This window comes from Hemiscyllium ocellatum, chromosome 18 (assembly GCF_020745735.1).
Source record: "Hemiscyllium ocellatum isolate sHemOce1 chromosome 18, sHemOce1.pat.X.cur, whole genome shotgun sequence".
Lineage (NCBI taxonomy): Eukaryota > Metazoa > Chordata > Chondrichthyes > Orectolobiformes > Hemiscylliidae > Hemiscyllium > Hemiscyllium ocellatum.
The window spans coordinates 76625634-76649855 of NC_083418.1; the positions used below are offsets into that span (position 1 = coordinate 76625634).

General features: G+C 41.4%; 1 protein-coding gene across 1 annotated transcript in view; it reads right to left on the bottom strand.

The window, feature by feature from the left end:
- Positions 1 to 2066: 2066 nt before the first annotated feature.
- slc6a5 (solute carrier family 6 member 5) overlaps positions 2067 to 24222 on the bottom strand; it is a 59653-nt gene continuing 37497 nt past the window's right edge. The window contains exons 10-15 of the mRNA XM_060838671.1: positions 20115 to 20227; positions 14761 to 14892; positions 9558 to 9657; positions 6013 to 6113; positions 2337 to 2504; positions 2067 to 2222 (exon numbers count right to left, since the gene is read on the bottom strand). Of these exons, the coding sequence (XP_060694654.1) occupies positions 2067 to 2222; positions 2337 to 2504; positions 6013 to 6113; positions 9558 to 9657; positions 14761 to 14892; positions 20115 to 20227 (770 nt within the window). The remainder of the gene's footprint in view (positions 2223 to 2336; positions 2505 to 6012; positions 6114 to 9557; positions 9658 to 14760; positions 14893 to 20114; positions 20228 to 24222) is intronic.

Genomic DNA, 24222 nt, shown 5'->3' on the forward strand with positions numbered 1-24222 from the left:
CCAGCGGATCGAACCCATCAAGGGTGTGGGGGGAGGAACACAAGCGCTGGGTATAGTCCCAAGTTCCACTGAATTGCAACCTCTCAGAATAAACACACCGCTTCCGCACTGAAAGCACACATGTGACATTTAAAACGTTGACATTTATTTCGTATTTTTTTTTCAAGTTACATTATAGGATAATCTCTAATTTGGACATCATAGAGGCAAATATATAATGCATTAAATCGTGTTTAATACAGATAAATACAAAATCTGAGGTAGGGCCTCAAGAATAATGATCTATTAAATGAATCGTGCACATTACGTACGTAGGATAGCTATCAAGCATAGGGAATGAGACACTTACATTAACTTAGATGTATACTTGTAAATGTGTGAGATCAGTCAATGATTCTGATGGCCTGATTTGAGGCACATATCTGTATCCATAGGCAGCAGTACCCCATATAGAATGCACATAAATATACATGACATTACGTAAGTAATTAGGAATTAACCCTATACGGAGATAGGTCCACTTAAAGTGCCTGAGGACACCACACATGTCACATACAAATGACTTACTACATATGGCAAAGTATAGGTCACACTATTTACGTTTCATCAAATACAACTTTTATTTCTGACGCTGGGACACATCAATAAGGCCAATGGTCAACCTGATGTGTGGAAAGACAATGTGTAAACTTAATAAGAAAAATGTGCTTCAGCAGCTCTCGGTTTCGCTCAGCTTTCGGACACAACCCGTCTTTGGTACCCACTGCCTGAAGATGGCTTATAGGATAACAAGACTGAGAAAAAGTATTGCAATTAACATTAAGGTGCAAAATGACCAATACATGTTCTCTCTATATTTATATATTAATACATGATCAATAACAGAATGCACTCAAAACATAATTGATGTTTGGTCAGCAAATATTGGGGAACACATCAATAAATGGATTTCGATGGATTTGAGCACTGAAATAGGTCTATACACTAGATGGAAATTAATGAATCATATGACGAAGATTAATCATACTCAGAAAATAAGCAAAATTATGAAGGTAAATTTTACCTGAGACCCTCTTAACACGAAGACAGACAGACAGAAATATTGACAGAAAATCCCCGGAAGGCAACTACTGTAAGTTTCAGACTAAATTGTTTTAAGGAAGTTTTTTTTGGTTAAAACTACACTATGCTCACCATCTCTACGTTTTTCATAAGATACTTAGAGGGACGTGACACCACTACTACACACTATATGAACACGGCTCACTTTTTTTTAAAAGCATGAACAACTAGAGGTTACATCATAGTATGAAGAAAATACAGTCTGGCCAATTATTGGGAGCAGTAACAGATAACATTGTCCTGGTGTTACAGAGGTTGGAGTGGTCGTATTAACCCCAACCTCTATTGGGAAAAAAAAGTTAAACATCAAGAGACTGTACAATGCATTACTTTTACAAGTTCTTCCAGTATTTGGCGACATAATGAGTAGAATTGCACAACGACTTTTTTTTCAGCTGCAGATAAGGTAAATAAGGAAACTAGAATGTATAGATTGAGATAACTAGTAGGCACAAATCACAGGACAGATTCTGTAGGCAAAACGTATGTTATGTGAATGACAGGAAAGGGTTATGAGTGAAATGGGCGGGAAAAATTGGAATTGGAGAGTGGCTGTGAAGAAGATAGGATTAAGGAAACAGGCTGAAGTGAGGGGCAAATGAAGATCAGTACAAAGAGATAACAAGAGTCAAGGGATTCTGGATTAGAATCATATACTAAAGGCAGGGGAGATGGACAACGAGGGAGAGTGAGTAAAAGAATGAAGGGAATAAATAGAAAGCAAAGAACATGGAAGGTCAAGAGGGAAATGCAAGTGGAGCATGAAAACTGAAGAGAAAAGGAATAGACCGCGCAGAGAGGAAATGCGAGTAGGAAAAATAAATATAATTATTTTTAAAGTGATGATATCATACTTTGAATGGACAGGTGTACTAAAAACAGGTGAAATATCCAAATAAGAAAGTATGTTAAGTCCATATATCTATGTAGAGGGATAGTGAATACTAGAACTGCGGTCCTAATTCCATCTCTTTGGGCGGCAGTTTGAGTCCGAGGGAAGAGGTCCCAAGGGGGTCCATCATAGTCTTGTAGCGTTCTGCACGGTGCTGAGTGAGGAAGGGACCCCAGTCAGGTTGGGGGCTGCACACCAGCTTAAGCCTCTGCAAATGTAAAACACAATTTCAGAACTAAAAGCAAAGCATTCAAATAATGTTCATCACAACACAGACATTCATGAAGCTGCAAATTCAAGATGCAGATGCAAAACATTATACCTCTATAAAGGAACCAGGGGCCAAATGCATCTTAATCACGAACATGATAGGGATCCATATGACAGAGCAGGCCAGCATTAACCATCCCATCACCATCGACCAAGCTGGGTATTTATAATTTTCATATGTCATGGGTTCCCACTGGTAAAAGCTGAAGCAAAGGATGAACTAGAAAATGAAAGAAATACAGATAGGTTTATGATTCAGAAAATGAACTCTTCATCAACTGTACAAGTTGTTTTAATTACAAACTGTTAAGTACTACTAATCCAACAAATGTATAGGTAAAATGAACTCCAGGCTTTAAACATGCTAGCATATAAATGAACCTGGGAAAACATAGAGTATAGAACATAGAACATAGAAAAATACAGCGCAGTACAGGCCCTTTGGCCCTCGATGTTGCGCAGATCCAAGCCCACCTAACCTACACTAGCCCACTATCCTCCATATGCCTATCCAATGCCTGTTTAAATGCCCATAAAGAGGGAGAGTCCACCACTGCTACTGGCAGGGCATTCCATGAACTCACGACTTGCTGAGTAAAGAATCTACCCCTAACATCAGTCCTATACCTACCTCCCCTTAATTTAAAGCTATGCGCCCTCGTAATAGCTGACTCCATACGTACCAGTAAATCCTTCAATGCTCATCTATTGCGCTTCACAAGACACATGGAACTTCTTCTGGTAATGTCACAGTATCCCTACAGTGTGGAAGCAGGCCACTTGGCTCAACAAGTCCACACTGACTCTCCAAAGAGCATCTCACCCCCACATATATTTCACGCAATGTATGTAATGCACTTACTCATCGCCTATTCAATTTGCACTGATCAATAAATTATTTATTTAGCTCCTTTAGGTCCACTCCAAAAGACTTCACTGTCAACTAAGTATTCTGACCCAGTGTAATAAAAACAAATACAGTAGCAAATTGTTTGCAGCAAACTCCCAACAGTAACAATGAGATAAATGATCAGATAAACTATTTCACTGATGCTACTGAGAGAAAATATCAGGATTATATTCTTTATCTTCTCTGATTGGTACAATAGGAATCCATTATGACCACCAGAGAGCAGGCAAGAACCCTGAAAGGTGATGACTCTAATAGCGCAAGATATCCTCAGTACTCCACTGGAGCCTGTGTTAAAGCAGTCACAACTGAGTGCCACTTAATGATGTTTTTGTAAATTACTCCTTTTAAAGCTCTAATGAGCATTTTAAATGCTAAAGGTGCCCCAACATGAGTAGCTGCCCTGATAAGACCATAAGACCATAAGATATAGGAGTGGAAGTAAGGCCATTCGGCCCATCGAGTCCACTCCGCCATTTAATCATGGCTGATGGGCATTTCAACTCCACTTACCAGCATTCTCCCCGTAGCCCTTAATTCCTTGTGACATCAAGAATCTATCAATCTCTGCCTGGAAGACATTTAGCGTCCCGGCCTCCACTGCACTCTGCGGCAATGAATTCCACAGGCCCACCACTCTCTGGCTGAAGAAATGTCTCCTCATTTCTGTTCTGAATTTACCCCCTCTAATTCTAAGGCTGTGCCCACGGGTCCTAGACTCCTCGCCTAACAGAAACAATTTCTTAGCGTCCGCCCTTTCCAAGCCATGATATCAGGCTATTCATTAAAACATCTTGAAAATAGACTGATTACCGACGCAGACTGAGTGTTCCAATGGTGAAACTAATCTCTCATGGTGTAGATTACATGAAATAGCTGTTGTCTTAGGTTTGTCAAAAAAGAACTGTAATGCAATTTCAGAGTTCGTTATATCTCAAAGCAGTTTGCTTTGATTCATAACATGGAAATCCCAGTGTTGGACAAAATTAAAAATGACACAACACCGTCTGGACTATAATCTGGTGTTGTGTAATTCTTAGCTTTGGTTCATTACATCGTTGAATGATTCTTTATTTCTTTTATGATAATGTGACTTTCAGGTTCAATATACACAAGGTGTTTTGTCAATATAGGCATTAAACTTGAGCAGTATTGTTCTACAAGAACGTAACACTTTTACAATGATTACTTGGAGAAATGTAATAGCTTTAATGTAGAAAAATATTCCAAAATTCTTCACAAAAGCACAGTCAGCCAAAAAAAATCACATCACTCTGTCTCTCTCTGTCTTCTTATAAGACAAGCCTTAAAATAAAGCTTTTTGCCCAGATATTTTGCTGCCTTTATAAATGTCTATTTCGCTGGCTCATTGCTGCTGTTTGGATGAGTTTCTTTTCTGTATTAAAACCACTATCTTAATGTAAATTATTATTGAAAAAATGGTAAATCCTTGTAAACTGAATGAAAGACAGATCGGGAAGATGACAAATAGCAAATAGTGACAGCTAAAGTTGAATGATCCTGTATCAGATTGCTACTTAAACCATTGCCAAAGTATGGGCCAAAATCCTAACAATAAGTGCAGCATAATTGGGAGGAACAGATAACTTTGCAACCATATTTTAATCCACATGGGTTACCCTTACATTATGTTTGGGTCTGCCACAGATTAAGAAATATGCTGCTATAATTAGTCAACAGCTCCATGATGGCAGTGTGTGCTATGAGGAGGATGCTAAAAGGCTGCAAGGTGATTTGGAAGGCTGGCTGAGTGGACAAATGAAATATAATTTGGATAAATGTTAGGTTATCCACTCTGGTTGCAAAATTAGGAAGGCAGATTATTATCTGAATGGTGACAGTTTAAGAAATGGTGAGGTACAATAAGACCTGGGTGTCATGTTGGAACAGTCTCTGAAGGTTGGTATGCAGCTGCGGCAGGCAGTGAGGAAAGCCAATGGCATGCTGGCCTTCACAGTGAGAGGAATTGAGCATCAGTGTAAGGATGTCTTGCTGCAGTTATACAGAGCCTTGATGAGGCCACACCTTCAAGTACTGTATGCAGTTTTGGTCTCCTAGTCTGAGGAAGGACGTTCTTGCTATTGAGCGACTCCAGTGAAGTTTCACCAAACTGATTCCCAGGATGGCCGGACTGACATATGAGGAAAGCCTGGGCTTGTACTCACTGGAAAAAAAAAGGGGGTGGGGGGTGTGGTCTCAAAGAAACATTTAAAATCCTGATGGAACCGGATGTTGAGGAAGTCCAGAACTAGGGCTCAGAAGCTAAGAATAAGGGATAAGTCATTCAGGACTGAGATGAGGAAGAGCTTCTTCACTTAGAGAGTTGTGAACCTGTGGAATTCTATCCTGCAGGAAGCTGTTGAGGCCAGTTCATTAGATACATTCAAGACAGAGCACTTGTGGCTAAAGGGTCAAGGGGTATGGAGAGAATGCGGGAGTGGGATACTGAGATCGCCTGACCAGCAATGATCATATTGAATGGTGGGGAGCAGCTTGAATGGCCAAAAGGCTTACTCCTGCACCTATTTTCTATGTCGCTACATTTCTATGGTAATGTCCATACCAAGATCAAATAGTGCCAGTGAAGGCATGATGGGCCAAATAGTCTTTGTCTGCACTGTCATAATTCTGTGATTCTCTCTAAGACAAGGTAGATAGGTCTTGGTCCTTTTGTCCAAGAATTCCTACATAATTCCTTCTATGTGCTATATGTAACAATGGTGCAGTTATGTCTCAGTTTGTAGTATTAACACCCAGTAATGAGGAACATGGTAGTATTATAAGACATGATACATACTGTAAGAATTGTAGGAGTGACAAAGGCCCAACAAATTCTCCAAAAATAGCTCGGTTGGAATCCAATCATCATCTCGATATCTTCACAAAAACGTTTCAAGCCTGTTGGTACAGAAATACAATATTTACTGACGTTTGATTGGGCATTGGGATTGTGTGAGATGGGGGAAGAGGTGACAATGGTGATGAAGGGAATTACAATTATCACTTTTTCATGCATTCTGCCTCTCTGGACTGCTTTCTGCTCAGCCAGGGAATAATACAACTAATGAACTGTTTTAACAAAATAAAAATTGCCCACCTTAATGAATTTCAAATAACATAGATGTACTGTAAACAGGGCAGCTACAATATCACCACTTTGGACTGATGTGAAGCAGAAACATACTCAAGAATGTGCAAAAGTTCTCTCTAACTGCAGTCAAAGCAGAGCAAGTCTCAGATTAGGTGTCAGGTACAAGCAGTGTCACATTATTTCATCACTGCAGTTGCTGTTGTATTACACCAACCAGTGTAAAGAGAACATTTGTTTGTTTGTGTGGTCTGAAACCAAAAGGCAGGCAGTCTACATTGAAATGTCATTATAGAGCTGACAAGACCACTTGTTCACTTATACTTCCAAATCATTTCAATGTGAATCAACCAGTGTGTACATCTCTCCAACAGAATGGGGCAGTGTAACTCAATGCTGTCCCTTTTGGTTTAGCTTTAGGTAGCTATCACAGTGAACGGTATGAACATAGACCTGTGCCCTCTATAGGTACACAGTTGGATGTATTACATGTCTAATTTAGAGAATGGAGGCTGATGCTCCGTGGATGATATTTCATCGAGTTTAATTCATAAGTGCAAAAAATACTTATAATTCATGTGTGTTTCTGTCTGCAAAAGAAATTAACCTATTGGTGACCAGTATCTATTAATTAAACACTAGCTTTATAAGAAAGTTTCTTATACATTCAGTGATATGGCTATTGCATTGTTTGTACAGTGTTAAGACACTTAATTTAGCAATTAGGGCTGCAAATATGACTTCCTTTCTCTTCATCTTTCAAAAGCCTGTTCTTGATTGAGTTCCAAATCTGTACATATTTCATTACCTTCTGAAGAGTTGTTCTGAGCACAAATGCTTTTATAGTTCACCATTATCAACATCTTAGCAGACGCTTTCACAGTGATAGCGGTCTTGCTGAAAATGCAGCAATACTGAGAGGAATATCTAGATTGCTAAATGCATTTTTAGTTTGGTACAGTGAAATGTCTGTATTATAGGGTGAAGTAATTATAGATTGTAAAATCCCATTTACATATCTAAACCTTGGTCGCAAATGTCAGGTTGGTATATTTTTCCCGGTGAATGCATCAGCCCAGATTTTGCGGTTCAGGAGATGTTTGCAGAAAGAGCACCACCTTGTGGTGAATCCCACCTTTGACTAAACAGATGTATCTCCACCGAGCTAATGGGACTGATTCTGAGGCACTGCATGTAATGGGCTCCCAATCCAATACTGTTCATTTAATCCCATTGCCCAAGGTTAATTTCCAGCTCATTGTCAGCTATGGCAACTTAAAATTATTGGTGATAGCTTAATTTCTCATGCACAAGACCCCACTCCACTGTCACCTAACACCAGTGAATGATGTGGGCCAAGATGTCTGATTCTCCTTTGAAGCCACACCCGTAATGAATGTGCCCTTCCCCTCCCCCACAAACAATCCAACCTTTTTAATTAGCCTCAGAGAACCTCAGTCTAATGAAAGGTCAAAGTCATGGCTCAATTTATAGGAATGATAATGCCATTTTAACCAGGGGCCATCTCCATTCTGTGCACAAACGGGGTCAGCCACGGTCCTCAGGCTACTCAGTGAGTTTAGATCTAAAGGGCCAGCTGATTCAGGCTCCACAAGACTACCTGGAGCCCTTCCCTCCTCCAAGCTTCTCTCCTCACCCTAGTTATTTCCTAATTCCAAATTTTCAACTATTAGATCCAATAGCACCACCACACACCATGCCTCCAACTCCAACAAACCCTCCCAAACTCCTCCTCCTTCATTCATCAATCATCTTATAGAAGTCATTGTGGCCTTCATCTTCCAATAATTCTGGATCCCAGCGACTTTATAGCTTTAAGCATCTCTCACTGTTGCAATACATTCATGTGGCTTAGGAGCTATCATAGTTATCACCCATCAATGACCAGACATCCTCAAATTCCAACCCCAAACTAAAATCAAGGCAATGGTTACAGTATTAAACTTTTATATTCTTGCACTTTATTTATTGGACAACATATGGATATTTTTAAGAGCAATCCAACGTGAAATATACAGGAATAATATTTAACTAAAATGGCTATTTTTTAATGCATTCATGGGATAACTGACAAGACCAGCATTTATTGTCCACCCCTAATTGTCCAGAGGGCAATTAAGAGTCAACCATATTGCTGTGGTTCAGGAGTCACATGGAGGCCAGACTAGATACAGGTAGCTGTAGGGCTTCACCAAACCAAATGGGGTTTTCCCCAACAACCAAATTCTTAATTGTCAAGCTTTATTTAATTTAACTTCCACCATGGCCGGACTCATAACCATGTCTCCAGAGCAATATTTGGGTTTCTCGATTAACAGCCCAGTAATAACACCATTAGGCTATTGCCTCCTACCTTTCATAATCTTTGACTGTTCCAAAGTATCTCATTGCCATTCAAATACTCCGGATGCATTATTAAGTTGACAATGATGTATACACCAAATTCCCATTCTCAGTAAATGAGGTAAGGGGTTCATTAACCTATTTATTTCTGATGTTTTAATGAATGAACCATTTGACAGCAACAAGAATATATCTGCTTTTCTTCACATGCTACCAGGAAATGTTTGACATCCACCTACAAGCATGTTTTCAACTTAATATCCCAGTTTATTACATAATCATTCGCCAGCCTAAATTGTCCCAATATCTCAAGTCTGGCTTGAATCTATGTCCTTCTACCCCAGAGATGAGAGCACTGCTCTTTAGTCAGGCTGACAGTTACAGAAACATCTTCTCAACTACTCAACGCTCTGAACAGAAAAGACATCACTGTTATAGTTCATCACAGAATGTAAATTTTGCACAATATTATTCTTGCAATCAGTTGTCAGAAGTCTGAATTGCTTTGTCTTCAGGTAGAGGATTAAATTAAAATATGTGGGTTGGTTTGTATTAATTACAACATTAAACAGTAATGTTTAACAGAATTATCTGGTGCTATGTGTCATTAGCAGGCCTTTTAATGTAGATTTCTTTCATAATATGACTGAAAAGGTTTATTAATGTAACTAACATATCAGCATGGGATATGCTATTCATACTAGCAAAGTGGAAACCTCTCAGTGAAATGCTGAACTGAATGACTTTATGTTATTTCATAGAATTATGTTTGAATCAGTTATCCTATGAAAACAGATTTATACAAACATTGATATGAATTTCACAACATATTGATTATGTAAGCTGAATAGCTTTGCAGCATAAGATTCAATTAACTAGATTGCTCTTACCGTATATGTATGAAACTCCCACTAGCTCAAATATTGCTATGATGACCAGGGAATAGGAAGCTGCATATGTGTCTACCAGCTGTAGCATGTAGATCCCACCCTAATATCACAAAATAAATCAGTGTTGGATTGTGCAAATGTTTAACTGCAATATTGAAATTAATGTATACACATTCTGGGAATCCGTCCACCATTTCTGTCTCAAACAAAACTTCAAAATGACTGTGGTGTAAATGATTGGGAGAAACAAGATCAAATCACATCAATATTTTCAGATTGATGCCCTGTGGAATGAAAGAATTCAAAATAGGTCAAAATGGGACTCATTAGCTTCAGTTCCCCATGGCAATGTGAACACAAGTTTTGCAAGCTCCCTTTTTTTTTGATCTTAACTCTGTGGACACTTTGTTGCCATCATTTAATTCCAGAAAGTATAGCATAAAAGCAGCATTTGATCATCTTGACAGCTAATCCTGAGTCGGCTGCAATAAAACATTTGTTTTTTTTTCATATATCTTGATCATTGTAGTTCATTCCTAAACATCAATGAATTTTAGACCAGGAGGTTAGGGCATGGTTCTTTCACTTCTCGTTTTATTCACTCATATGACATGGGCATGTGAGTCTGGGCCAGCATTTATTACCCGTCCCGAGTTGCCCTAGAAAAGGTGGAGGTGAGCTGGCTTCTTGAACGACTGCAGTCCACTTGCTTTAGGTAGACCCACAGTGCTATTAGGAAGGGAATTTCAGGATTTTGACCCAACAACAGCATTGAAAGAACGGCGATAAATTTCCAAGTCAGGATTGTGAGTGGCTTGGAAGGGAATTTGCAGATCGTGGTACTCCGATGTACCTGCTGCCCTTGTCCTTCTAGATGGAAAAGGTCGTGGGTTTGGAAGGTGCTGTCTGAGGAACTTTGGCGCATTTCTGCAGTGCATCTGGCAGCTAGTACATACTGCTGCTACTGAGCATCAGTGGTGGAGAAAATGGGTTCTTGTGGATAATTGCCAACATTTTGCTCAATGTTCACATCAGTTAGGCAAGAGCACATTATTGTAGAGTGCTAAAGCCTTACAAATACAGGAAAATGGGACAAAAGTTTAAGCACCTCCATTGAAATATTTCTTCTTAACATGCATTCATTCAGTTTAAAATAGGCCAAAAATCCACCAAGATATGTGAGATCATACAGACATGTCAAAATCATGAACAATACAAGTTTAAACAGTAGTTTGGTTGTTAATTCATGCTAACACTGTAGAGGGGTAGATGGAACTACCAGGTGCCAGAGAAGTATGAGCTGACAGCATCAATTTGGTATTGGCCGTTGTATGTCAATAAGAGTGGCGTTCAGCTTATTGTGATGCAAATACAGATGTTTTCTCAATTGCCTCTGCAATGGGCACCATGGGGTACACCCTGCAGGGTTCCATCCTCAGTTAATTGACTGCAGTGACAGCATCCACACCTTGCCCTCTATTGCACACTATACCAGAGTCTGGTGCTCTCGACCAACAGGACCTCCCCAGTAACCAGCCCTGTATAAAGGTGAGGCACGTGTAGAACTGCACTGTTAGAGACAAACTGAGAGAGTAGGAATAAGAGAATGATCAAGGAGGGGTAGGGATAGCAGAGGGAACTTGTGGGTGGAGTCAGAGCAGATAGGGGAAGACCTAAATGAGTTTTTTTGCTTTGGTTTTAACCAAAGGAAGGGACCTTGTTGTGAATGAAAACTTTGAGGAGCTGGGATACAGGCTTGACCAGATCAAGATTGATGAAGTTGATGCGCTGGACATTTTGAAAAACATGAAAATTGATAAGTCCTCAGGGCCAGACCAGATTTAGACTAGAGTGGTGCTGGAAAAGCACAGCAGTTCAGGCTGCATCCAAGGAGCAGGAAAATCGACATTTCGGGCAAAAACCCTTCATCAGGAATAGAGCCTGAAACGTCGATTTTCCTCCTCCTCGGATGGTGCCTGAACTGCTGTGCTTTTCCAGCACCACTCTAGTCTAGACTCTGGTTTCCAGGATCTGCAGCCCTTGTTTTTACCCAGACTAGATTTATCCTAGGCTGCTCCAGGAAGTGAGAAAATAGGTTGCTAAGCCGCTGATGAGGATATTTGCTTCCTCACTCTCCACGGGAGTCGTACCGGAGGATTGGAAAGAGGCGAATGTTGTTCCTCTTTTCAAGAAGGGTAATAGGAAAATCCCTAGCAATTACAGACCAGTCAATCTTACATCTGTGGTCAGCAAAGTTTTGGAAATAATTCTGAGGGATAGGATTTATGACTATTTGGCAAAGCATAGTGTGATTAAAGGCAGTCAGCATGGCTTTGTGAGGGGCAGGTCATGCCTCACAAATCTTAATGAGTTCTTTGAGGAGGTGACAGGACAGGTCGAGTAGTGGATGTTGTGTATATGGACTTCAGCAAGACATTTGATAAGGTTCTCCATGGTAGGCTTATTCATAAAGTCAGGAAGTATGGGATACAGGGAGACTTGGCTATCTGGATTCAGAATTGGTTAGCTGACAGAAGGCAGAGATTGGTTGTAGATGGAAAGTATTCTGTCGGGAGGTCAGTGTTGTGTGGGGTCCCGCAGGGCTCTGTTCTTGGGCCTCTGCTTTTTGTAGTTTTTATAAATGACTTGGATGAGGAGGTTGAGGGGTGGGTTAGTAAATTTGCTGATGACACAAAGGTTGGAGGTGCCGTCGATAGTATCGAGGGCTACTGCAGGCTGCAGCGTAACATAGACAGGATGCAGAGCTGGGTTGAGAAATGGCAGATGAAGTTTAATCTGGATAAACGTGAAGTGATGCACTTTGGAAAGTCAAACTCGAATGCTGAATATAGGATTAAAGACAGGATTCTTGGCAGTATAGAGGAACAGAGGGATCTGGGTGTGCAAGTACATAGATCCCTCAAAGTTGCCACCCAAGTGGATAAGGTTGCTAAGAAAGCATATGGTGTTTTGGCTTTCACTAACAGGGGGATCGAGTTTAAGAGCCACGAGGTTTTGCTGCAGCTCTACAAGTCCCCGGTGAGACCAGATTTGGATTATTGTGTCTAGTTCTGGTCGCCCTACTATAGGAAAGATACAGAGGCTTTGGAGAGGGTGCAAAGAAGGTTTACTAAGATGCTGCCTGGACTGGAGGGCTTGCCTTATGAAGAAAGGTTGAATAAGCTCAGACTTTTCTCTCTGGAGAGAAGGAGGAAGAGAGGAGACCTGATCGAGGTGTACAAGATAATGAGAGGAATAGATAGAGTCAATAGCCAGAGACTTTTCCCCAGGGCAGGATTGACTGGTACGAGAGGTAATAGTTTAAGGTAAGAGAAGAAAGGTATAGAGGAGACGTCAGAGGTAGGTTCTTTACACAGAGAGCTGCAAATGCATGGAATGCGTTGCCAGCTGTGGTGGTGGAAGCAGAGTCATTAGGGACATTTAAGTGACTGCTGGACTTGCACATGGATAGCAGTGAGTTGAGGGATGCGTAGGTTAAGTTATTATATTTTACGTTAGGATTAAACCTCGGCACAACATCATGGGCCATAAGGCCTGTTCTGTGCTATACTTGTCTATGTTCTACGTTCTATGTGATGGGCTCAGAGCAAAAATAGTTGGTTTGCATTTTATGAGGCAATTGGGGTGTTAAAAACACTCTCCTCAGAGTACATTATAAGGCTTCGTTGTGTAAGGCTTGCTTTAAGAGCATGAATGAATAGAATAGCACCTCAGACATAAAAATAGGGATTGCTTCCCTGGTCAAATGTTAATAACTATATATACTTTGAGTTAAACTAATATTTTGTATTTTGTGTATTATGAAGGGAAGGGACGTGGTTTAATTTAATTTTAGATTTGTTACGTGACGGTACCAAGAATGACAGAAAAGATGTTGTGTAACTTGAAAGGGTTCAGAAAAGATTAACAAGGCTGTTGACAGAGTTGAGGAGTTTGAGCTATAGGGAGAGGCTGAATAGCTGGGACTGTTTTCTCTGGAGCATCAGAGGCTGAGGGATGACCTTATAGAGGTTTAAAAAATCATGAGGGGCATGGATAAGGTGAATAGTCAAACTCTTTTCGCCAGGAAAGCTGAGTCAAATACTAGAGGGCATAGCTTTAAGGTGAGAGGGGTAAGATTTAAAAGGGACCTAAGTGGCAACTAAGGCGGGTGTGTGTATGGAATGAGCTGCCAGAGGAAGTGGTGGAAGCTGGTACAATTACAACGTTTAAAAGGCACCTGGATGGGTAGGTAGGATTTCGAGGGATATGGGCCAAATACTGGCAAATGGGACTATATTAATTTAGGATATCTGGTCAGCAGGGATAGAACATAGAACATTACAACACAGTACAAGGTCTTCGGCCCTTGATGTTGTCCCAACCTGTGGAACCAATCTGATGAGTTGGACCGAAGTTCTGTTTCCAAGCTGTACGTCTCAATGACTCAATGACTCTAAGTCTGGAGGTCAGTTTTGTTTGCATGTTTTTAATGGGGTTTTACAACCATGGAGTGAGAGCCTGGAGTTGGAAAGGTACAGCAAAGAAAAATGTACAGTTTCTGAGTGATCAATGGTCCAGATATCCAGAAAGACATAACAATCCAGATAGTGAGTTAGCCTGTGCATGTGGAGGGAAGGTTCTTGGACATTGATTTTAGGAATTCCTGTATTTTTCTTTGAAGCTAAAGTCAAAGTAAGCTTTAGTTAGCTGGTTGTTTTAGGTGCCTTAGGGAAGAGAAACAGCTGAAAGAAAATAGCATCCAGTGACTGCACAGCAACTTGCAAAGGAAGCCAATTGCAATTGGCCACGCCTAAGCCTGATCAAGGTGCTTTAGAATGAAAGAATGGCAACTTGTCACTGAGGTCAGGTTCTTGGACTGATATTGCAGGAATAAAAGGAATAATGTGAACTTAAATCCTTTCCTAATGTCTGTAGTGACATAATTCCAGCCTTCTGCTTTTTTCCTTGTTTAATAAACATTTTTAATGTGTTCAAAGTGCACTGGCAGACTCTTGTGAATGTGCTCCATAACTAACTTGCACAGTTTTAGAAAACAAAGTTAGGATCTAATAAGCCAGGTTATACCCAAATTTGTCCAGTATTAAAACAACAACAGAGATCATACCAAAAGCAACAAAGACAGGAACTACCAGCTGTTGGAATTTGCTGTGTATTCACTGATATTGGGACGATGTCTTACCTGGGTAACCATGGGAATACCCATGAAGAAGAAAATCACACAACAGACTAATGTGAACAGGGGCTTCTTAGGTCTCAGGTATCCAGGGAATTCGTCCACTACTGAAGTCACAATGGTCTCAAGGGTTGCAAACTTAGACAAAATTGGAAGAAGCAGTAAGTTATACATACAGTTATAAAATGCTGACCTTTAGTGTTACTTACATTCTCTTGCTTTTTAGAGCTATGTGATTTTGAATACTCATAAAACCAAAAGTACAACAACAATTCTCATTTAGACCAAAATCACAACGAGAGAACCTTTTAATTCTGAAATTCAATGAGGCTTACGTGAAAGGTAAATTTTCAACCTAATGCCTGGTTCTAAGCCTGCATTGCAGATTGGCCAGTGCTACAGAAATCACTGCAATTATGAAAGCTGAGCTGTTACTGTAGGATGCAAGAGATTCCGCACTGCCAGGTTTCTATCCTTATAACACGTTGAAAATCCATTCCTGCCTTTTTGTCAGTGAGAGCACAGCAGAAACTGTACTTCAAAAGCATCTCACTCATTGCAAAGTACTCTGGGAAATCCCACAGTTGCAAAAGGCGCAATGTGAATGCAGTTGCTTTCCTGTTTTCTTTTAACGTGCAGTTTGGACGCTGCTTTTGTGATGGGGATTACATTGGGAATTGGAACAAAAAGACACAAGAGACTACAAACACTTGAGAAGTGACGAGAGTCTCTGTGAAGAGTTCCTGTGTCTTGAGTATGGACTCTTCATTCAAACAAGATGTCCCACTTTACTGAAGAGATTCAGCCTCAGCATCATTACTGATTCAAGTCTAATGTGACTTTCGTTGAAAATAAATTCAAAATATTACAATGATATCACCTCTGTCCACAGATGCTGCCAAATCTGCTGTGTTTCTTGTTTTTTAAAATACATTCAAGAGTTGTGGGTATCACTGGCTACATCAGCATTGATTACCCATATCTAGTTGCCCAGAGAGCAGCTAAGAACCACATTGCTGTGGACCTGGAGACACATGTAGGCTAGACCAGGTCAGGATGGCTGCTTCTTTCTTTGAAGGGCGTGAGTAAAAGAAAAATGCTGGGCTTTTTCCCCAAAACAATCAACAATACAGCAGGATCTGAACCTGGGTCCCCAGAACACTATCTGGGTCTCTGGGTTAATATCACTGTCCCGGCTTTCCAGTCTTTTGTTTAATTTCAGCTCTCCAGCATCTACTACAATTGTACATTTTTAAACCATTCCCAATTTCTGAAGTTCAAAGCTACATTGTTTGGTTGATATTTTCGAACCAACCTGCTTCGAGATGTCAATATTACAGCAGCGGGTTAGATAGTGTGGACAGTGAGAGCCCTTTTTCCTTGGGTGGCGATGGCTAGCATGAGGGGACATAGCTTTAAATTGAGGGGTGATAGATATAGGACAGATGTCAGAAATCATTGGATAAACATATTGATAAAAATGGAATACTGTAGGATAGATAGGCTTCAAATTGGTCCCACAGGTCGGCACAACATCGAGGGCCAAAGGGACTGTACAGTGTTGTACTGCTACTGACCTGCTGTGGGGCTTGACCTCAGACCTCCTGACTGTAGAGACAGGGACATTACTACAGCACTATACATTCTCAAAGGCACCCATCATCAGTATCAAGCAATGATTTTAAGTGTGTTAACTCCACTTGAGATCTTTGTTGCATATCAGAGGATGGAGAATAGCACCATGGGTGCAGCTGGAAGCTGAATACAAAATGATGACCATATGGTGTTCAAAGTAAATGGTACATTTCAATGACGTCATTTGGCCAATGTTATTTTCTGTCTGAGGTGGTTGTTTGTGAAAAGTGTAGATGGAAGATGGGAAAACATTGTGGCTATAAGGGCTGCTCCTTTTTTAAGGTATTTTAGATGTTAGGTGGAGTCAATCAGCTGGACTCAAAACCACAGCAATTTATATTTTTTCTAATGCTGGGACCTTCCTTGGACAGTGTTACATCAGCACAATGTTCAGCAAGAGCTACCGAGTCATCCGGTCAACATTCTTCTTCCTGCTCTAAAGACTTCCCTATTTTGCGTGATTATTTAGGATTACATATAATACTCAGGGCAATGTTGACCTAGTTCATCCAATGGAATAGGGTTAGGTTCATGTGGGAAACCCTGTTTACACTCTGCATTAGCTTTGCTCCTCTCTCCACTAATGCTAGGAGAAAGTGAGGACTGCAGTTGCAGGAGATCAGAGTCGAAAAGTGTGGTGAGAAGCACAACAGGTCAGGCAACATCTAAGGACAGGAGAATCGACGTTTCGGGCATAAGCCCTTCCCAAGAATGTGATGGTGAAGGGTTTATGTCTGAAACGTCGATTCTCCTGCTATGCTTTTCCAGTGCCACACTTTTCGACTCTCTGCTAATGCTGCTGAGTTTCTCCAGCATTATCTGTTTTTGTCTCAGAGCATCAGCCTGGAGCTCTCACCTACTAGGCCAGCAACAGTGACACTATGTCAGACCTCCCACAGCTGGTCTCCGTGTGAACTTTTGTCTTCTTACCTCTTGTAACATAACATGTGAGGTCTTAATTGTGTTAAAGAGCAAACTGGTGTTGAAACAGAACAAAAGAACATACAATACCTAACCAGAAATAAGTGATCACAGAGAGAGTTTAAGCAAACATTACAGAACATAGCACGTAGAACATTACAGCACAGCACAGGCCATTTGGCCCTCAATGTTGTGCCAATCTGTGGAACCAATCGGAAGCCCATCTATTCGACACTATTCCAATTTCAGCCATATGTTTATTCAATGACTATTTAGATGCCCTAAACGTTGGTGAGTCTACTACTGCTGCAGACAGAGCGATCCATGCCCCTACTATTCTCTGAGTAAAGAAACTACCTCTGACATCTGTCCGATATCTATCACTCTTCAATTTAAAGCTATGTCCCCTCGTGCTAGCCACCACCATCCAAGGAAAAGGGCTCTCACTGTCCAAGCTATCTAATCCTCTGATTATCTTGAATGTCTCAATTAAGTCACCTCTCAAACTTTCCTCATAGGACCTTCCCTCCATACCAGCGAACATCCTGGTAAATCTCCTCTGAACCCTTTCCAAAGCTTCCACATCCTTCTTATAATGCGGTAACCAGAACTGTACACAATACTCCAAGTGCAACCGCACCAGAGTTTTGTACAGCTGCAAAATAGCCTCATGACTCCTTAACTCAATCCCTCTACCAATAAAAGCTAACACACCGTATGCCTTCTTAACGATCCTATCAACCTGGGTGGCAACTTTCAGGGATCTATGCGCAGGGACACCGAGATCTCTCTGCTCATCCACACTACTGAGGATCTTAACATTAGCCCAGAACTCTTTATTCCTATTGCTCCTTCCAAATGAATCACCTCACACTTTTCTGCATTAAACTCCATTTGCCACCTCTCAGCCCAACTCTGCATCTTATCTGTGTCCCTCTGTCACCTGCAACATCTTTCCGCACTATCCACAACTCCACTAACCTTCATGTCATCTGCAAATTTATTAACCCATCCTTCTATGCCCTCATCCAGGTCAATTATAAAAATAACAAACAGCAGTGGCCCCAAAACAGATCCTTGCAGTAACTGAACTCCAGGATGAACATTTCCCATCAACCACCACCCTCTGTCTTCTTCCAGCTAGCCAATTTCTGATCCAAACTGCTAAATCACCCTCAATCCCATGCCTCCGTACTTTGTGCAATGGCGTATTTATAAATAAGTGTTGCTGGTAAAGTTCCGATTCCTTTACCTGTCAGCATCTGTGAGTTGAATGATATTTTTAATTGAATTCAAATGTATCATGTACACTTTCAGTAAGCTGTTCATTGAAAAGATTGTCACAGTAAGGCAGTAAACTATATCCCAGCAAGCCAAGGTCTTTTTCCCTGGGTTAGAGGAGTCCAAAACTAGATGGCATAGGTTTATGGCGAGAGGGGAAAGAATTAAAAGGGACCCTTTTTCACACAGAGGGTGGTGCATGTATAGAATGAGTTGCCAGAGGAAGTGATGGAGGCTGTGCAATTACAATATTGAAAAGGCATCTGGATGGGTATATGAATAGGAAAAGTTTAGAGGGATATAGGACAAGTGCTGGCAAATGGGACTTAGATCAGCTCAGGATATCTGGTTGGCATGGATGAGTTGGACCAATCAGAAATTTCACATGTTTAGAAAGTCTACAATTCTGCAACCTCTCTATCACCTATTAAACAGGTTTTATATCATCATTCAGTCGTAATACAAATAACAGTGCCCCATATTCATTGCTGAATTTATTTTTAATCCCTAAGTGAACCTGTTCAGGTGTCATAGACTCATACAGTCATAGAGATATGCCCTCTAGCTTTGGACTTTGTCTCAAGGGGAAAAGACTTTGTCTATTCACCCTATCCATGCCCCTCATGATTTTATAAACCATTATAAGGTCACCCCTCAACCTCCTCGCTCCAGGGAGAATAGCCCCAGCCTATTCAACCTCTCCCCATAGCTCAAACATTCCAATCCTGCCAACATCCTCGTAAATCTTTTCTGAACCCTTCCATGTTTCACAACTCGAAACAGTAGCAGGGAGGCTAGAATTGAACAGATGTGCTATGACACACCCACGCACTAATCACATCCTGAGGTAAGGCTTGAGTGTTTTAGCCTAGAGGCAGAGACATTGTGTCTGCACCACAAGGCCCTCAAGTTGTGCAGCTCAAACCATTGAGTTCAAAATAGCAAATCCACTGATGCCGCATTCCCAGCAGGAACTCCACTGGAAACAAGTTCCAGTTGGAGAATCGCATATCATCAAACATAGCTTCTTGCTGTGATTGTTGCATTGGCAAATCCATTTCAAAGCTTCTTAATCGTGAGCAAGTCAAATGAGTTTGATGGGTATGAGTTTCTAGTGATTATTAAATGGAACTGCAAACAGCCGAGGACTTGAATTGACTGCTTCGATTCCAGGCGCGGGTGACTATCTGCATGCCCACATTGTAAAAGCAGATTCAGAAAACCCCAGGGAGTGAAGTGGAAGTGTGGCACAACTGCATCGTTGTGCAATTACACCTTTCACCCTGATGTGCAACAGGGAATAATAACTCACCACCAAACACGATGCACTGTAGATAAAGAGTTAAAGAAAAGATAATAAGAAGAATCTGCCTAAATGATGCTGTGGGAGCAAAGTGTTAGTGAATTTCATGCTGTCTTCCTTCAACACATGAGCCTAGACCCAGGGAAAACAGAATAACATTTAGACAGAGCTTAGCAAAACGCAACAGTGACAGGTCAGCTCTGAGTGGATCGTGACTTACCATTGTGTCCAATCCGAGTGTTAAAAGCATCAAAAAGAAAATGATAGCCCAGAATGGTGATAGTGGCAGTCTGGTTAGAGCTTCTGGATACACTACAAATGCAATGCCAGGACCTGGGACAGAAAAAAGTTGCACTGGTTAAAATTAGCCTCGGTGACACACTTTCCCCCACTCACTGAAACAGACTCCTCTCATACCCTTGTGTCCTCTTCCAACCTGAGCTATCCTTCTGACATTGGGCCACTGATGGCCGTCAGGTGGAGTTATGCCTGACTGGGCTATTGTTCATTTTGATATGAATCTAAAAGCTTTATTAAGTTCACACTTAAAAGAAAAGATTCCGTTTGCGAATGAAAATGCAATACCTCATCTCTCTCATCAGAAATGAAACCTGCAATCACAGTTTTGCTTAAATATGACTGAACGTTTAGACATGATGCAGATCAGCAATCAGGTTAAAACAATGACTGCAGATGCTGGAAACCAGATTCTGGATTAGTGGTGCTGGAAAAGCACAGCAGTTCAGGCAGCATCCGAGGAGCAGCAAAATCGACGTTTCGGGCAAAAGCCCTTCATCAGGAATACAGGCACCCTTCAGGCTCTCTGCCTGTATTCTTGATGAAGAGCTTTTGTCTGAAACGTCGATTTTACTGCTCCTCGTATGCTGCCTGAACTGCTGTGCTCTTCCAGCACCACTAATCCAGAGCAGATCAGCAATCAGTAGAGCCAACTGCCTCAGGCTGTCCATATTTAGCATTTTACTCAGTTTTTATTCAAAGAAACAAGTGTGAGTGTGTGTGTGTGCGTGCGAGTGTGTGTGTGCATGTGAGTGTGTGAATGCAAATGTGTGTGCGAGTGTGTGTGAATGTATATGTGTGTATGAATGTGTGCGTGCAAATATATATATATGTGTGAGTGTGTGTGTGAATGTATATGTGTGTGCGAGTGTGTGTGTACGTATATGTGTGCAAGTGTGTTGTGTGAATGTATGTGTGCGCGAGTGTGTGTATGTGTGTGCGAGTGTGTGTGTGTGAATGTATATGTGTGTGCGAGTGTGTGTGTATGCACGTGCGTGAATGCATATGTGCATGCGAGTGTGTGTGTGAATGTATATGTGTGTGCGAGTGTGTGTGTGTGAATGTATGTGTGTGTGCGAGTGTGTGTGTGTATGTGCATGTGTGAATGTATATGTGTGTTCAAGTGTGTGTGTATGTGCATGTGTGAATGCGTATGTGCGTGTGGGAATGCATATGTGTGCGAGTGCGTATGTGTATGTGCGTGTGAGAATGCATATGTGTGTGCGAGTGTGTGTGTGTGTTTTTATGGAATGTGAGAATGGATGGGTGTTCATGCATCTGTGCATCTGCACACATTTCTGTTTGCATGTTCACATATGCATCCACACATGTGTGCTTGTGTGTGTTAGTATGTTGGTGTGCATATGCATCTGAATGTATGTGTTTCTTTGCATTGTTGTAGAAATCCATCTGGTTCATGAATGTTCTTTAGGAAAGGAAACTTCCATCCTCACTAGGTCTGGCCTACATGTGACTCCAGACCCACAGCGATGTACTTCACCTTGGAAGGGAGAACGAAAGAACATACGATTACTTAAAAGGAGAAAAACTTCACAATGCTGCAAAACAAAAGGACTTGGCGGTACTTGAACATGAAACACAGAAAGATAGGACACAGGTGCAGCAGGAAATCAGAAAGGTTAATGGAATGTTGTTTCTTATTTCAAGTGGATTGGAGGACAAGAGTAGGGAGGTCTTACTGAAACTGTACAAGGTGTTGGTGCGACCACATCTGGTGTTTTATGAGCAGTTTTGGTCGCCTTATTTCAGGAAAGACATTGTTTCATTGATGGCAGTTCCGAGAAGGTTCACTCAGACGATCCCGAGTATGGAGGGATCAACAGAGTCTGAACAGTCTCACTGCAGTTTAGAATAATGAGAGGGCATCTCATTAAAATACATTGGATTCTTAAGGAGCTTGACAGGGCAAAAGCTGAGAGGATGTTTCTCGTCATGGATGGCACTATCTCGAACATTTCCTGTAATATATTATATCAGGATTATACTCTATCAAGATGTTTTTTCACCAGTCTGTGAGGATCCCCAGTGATATGACATTCAGGGACTCAAGTTGAATTCCAGGGTGACTGTCTGTGTGGAGTTTGCATGTTCTCCCCATGGCTGCATGGGTTTCCTCTGGGTGCTCTGCTTTCTTCCCATAGTCCAAAAGTGCACAGGGTCACGGTGAAATTTAGAAAATTCACAAAATATATGACAAGTTGGCAATTAACAGAACGCTTCCCTCGCTGTCTATTCCACATTCAAGGTAAATAATAGCAGGATCTGGGACAGACCAGTTAAGACTGCAATATGGTGGAAATTCTTCACTTGGAGGGGACTAACTAACACAGGGGCATGGAAACCTACTGACAGGCAAGGTAAGTGAGAATCTCCAGATATTCTCCAAGTGGAACAGAATAACCAGGGAACAGGTGGGATTAATTAGTGACTTGACAAGTCGCAACCAAATCAACTTTAGTGGCAGGAGACAGAGGGTGGCGGTAGAAGGCTGTTTGTGCGATTGGAGGCTAGTGTCCAATGGTGTACCTCGGGTGGATCCCCAGTGATATGATATTCAGGGACTCTAGTTGAATTCCAGGGTGACTGTCTGTGTGGAGTTTGCATATTCTCCCCATGTCTGCATGGGTTTCCTCCAGGTGCTCTGCTTTCCTCCCATAGTCCAAAAGTGCACAGGTTAGGTGTATTGGCAATGCTAAATTGCCTGTAATGTCCAGGGACGTGCTGGCTAGGTGGATTAACCACGGAAAGTGCAGGATTACGGAGTCAGGATGGGATGTTCTTCAGCATGTTGGTGCAGACCTGATGGGCCAAATGGCCTCCATCTGTGATGTAGGGATTCTATGGCTGATTTTACTGGGAAGCTGATAGTTTTAACCATCACCAGTTCTGATGTTAATTTTCCATTCCAGATTAATTTTGTGAACTGAATTTAAACTGCTCAGTTACCATGATTATGAACATCGAAAAATGACCAGACTGACTACATAACCACAGCACCAGGCAATGTGTTGTTTCGGATGTGAGTTTGTGCACATCTTTTTCTTTCATGGGACGTAGGCCTCATTTAGCAAATGACAGCATTTATTTCCCTTGAACTGAGGGGCTTGCCAGTTCATTTCAGAGGGCAGTTAAAAGTCAACAACATCGCTGTGGGTCTGGAGTGATTACTTTACTTACTTACAGTGTGGAAACAGGCCCTTCGGCCCAACAAGTCCACACCGACCCGCCAAAGAGCAATCCATCCAGACCTATTCCCCTATATTTACCCCTTCACCTAACACTACAGGCAATTTAGCATGGTCAATTCACTTAATCTCCACATCTTTGAACTATGGGAGGAAACCAAAGCAAACCCACACAGAGAATGTGCAAACTCCACACAGGCAGTTGCCTGAGGCGGGAATTGAACCTGGGTCTCTGGCGCTGTGAGGCAGCAGCGCTAACCACTGTGCCACTGTGCCACCCAGATAGTGACATGTGGGCCAAATAGGGAAAGGGTGGCAGTCATAAAAGCACTTATTAAAAAAAAACAAAGAATAGAAAATAATGAGCAGGAATAGATTTAAAGCAATGTGCACACAGAGCAAGGGTGAGGTGTGAGAAAAAAAACGATTCACAGCAAATAGTCTGGAATGCACTGTCTGGGAATGTGGTGGAGGCAGGTTCGATTGGGACACTCAAAAAAGCATTGGATGATTTTTTTTGTGGATGGAAATAGTTACTAGGATATGGGGAAAAGGCAGGAGATTGGCGCAGATACATGGACAAATTGCCGTCCTCTTGCTCCGTAACAAGACTGCCATTCTTTCATGCTCGGACATTATTGAACCAGATGTGTATTTGATTAGTCACTGTGAGTGGCTTCATATTCTAGATTTATTACTTAAATTGCAGTTCCACCAGCTGCTAGGGGTGGGATTTGAACCCATGTTCCCAGAACACTACCTGGCCTCTGGGTTGCTCGTCCAGTTACATTGCCACTAATTCATTATCAGGTAATACTGGATGTT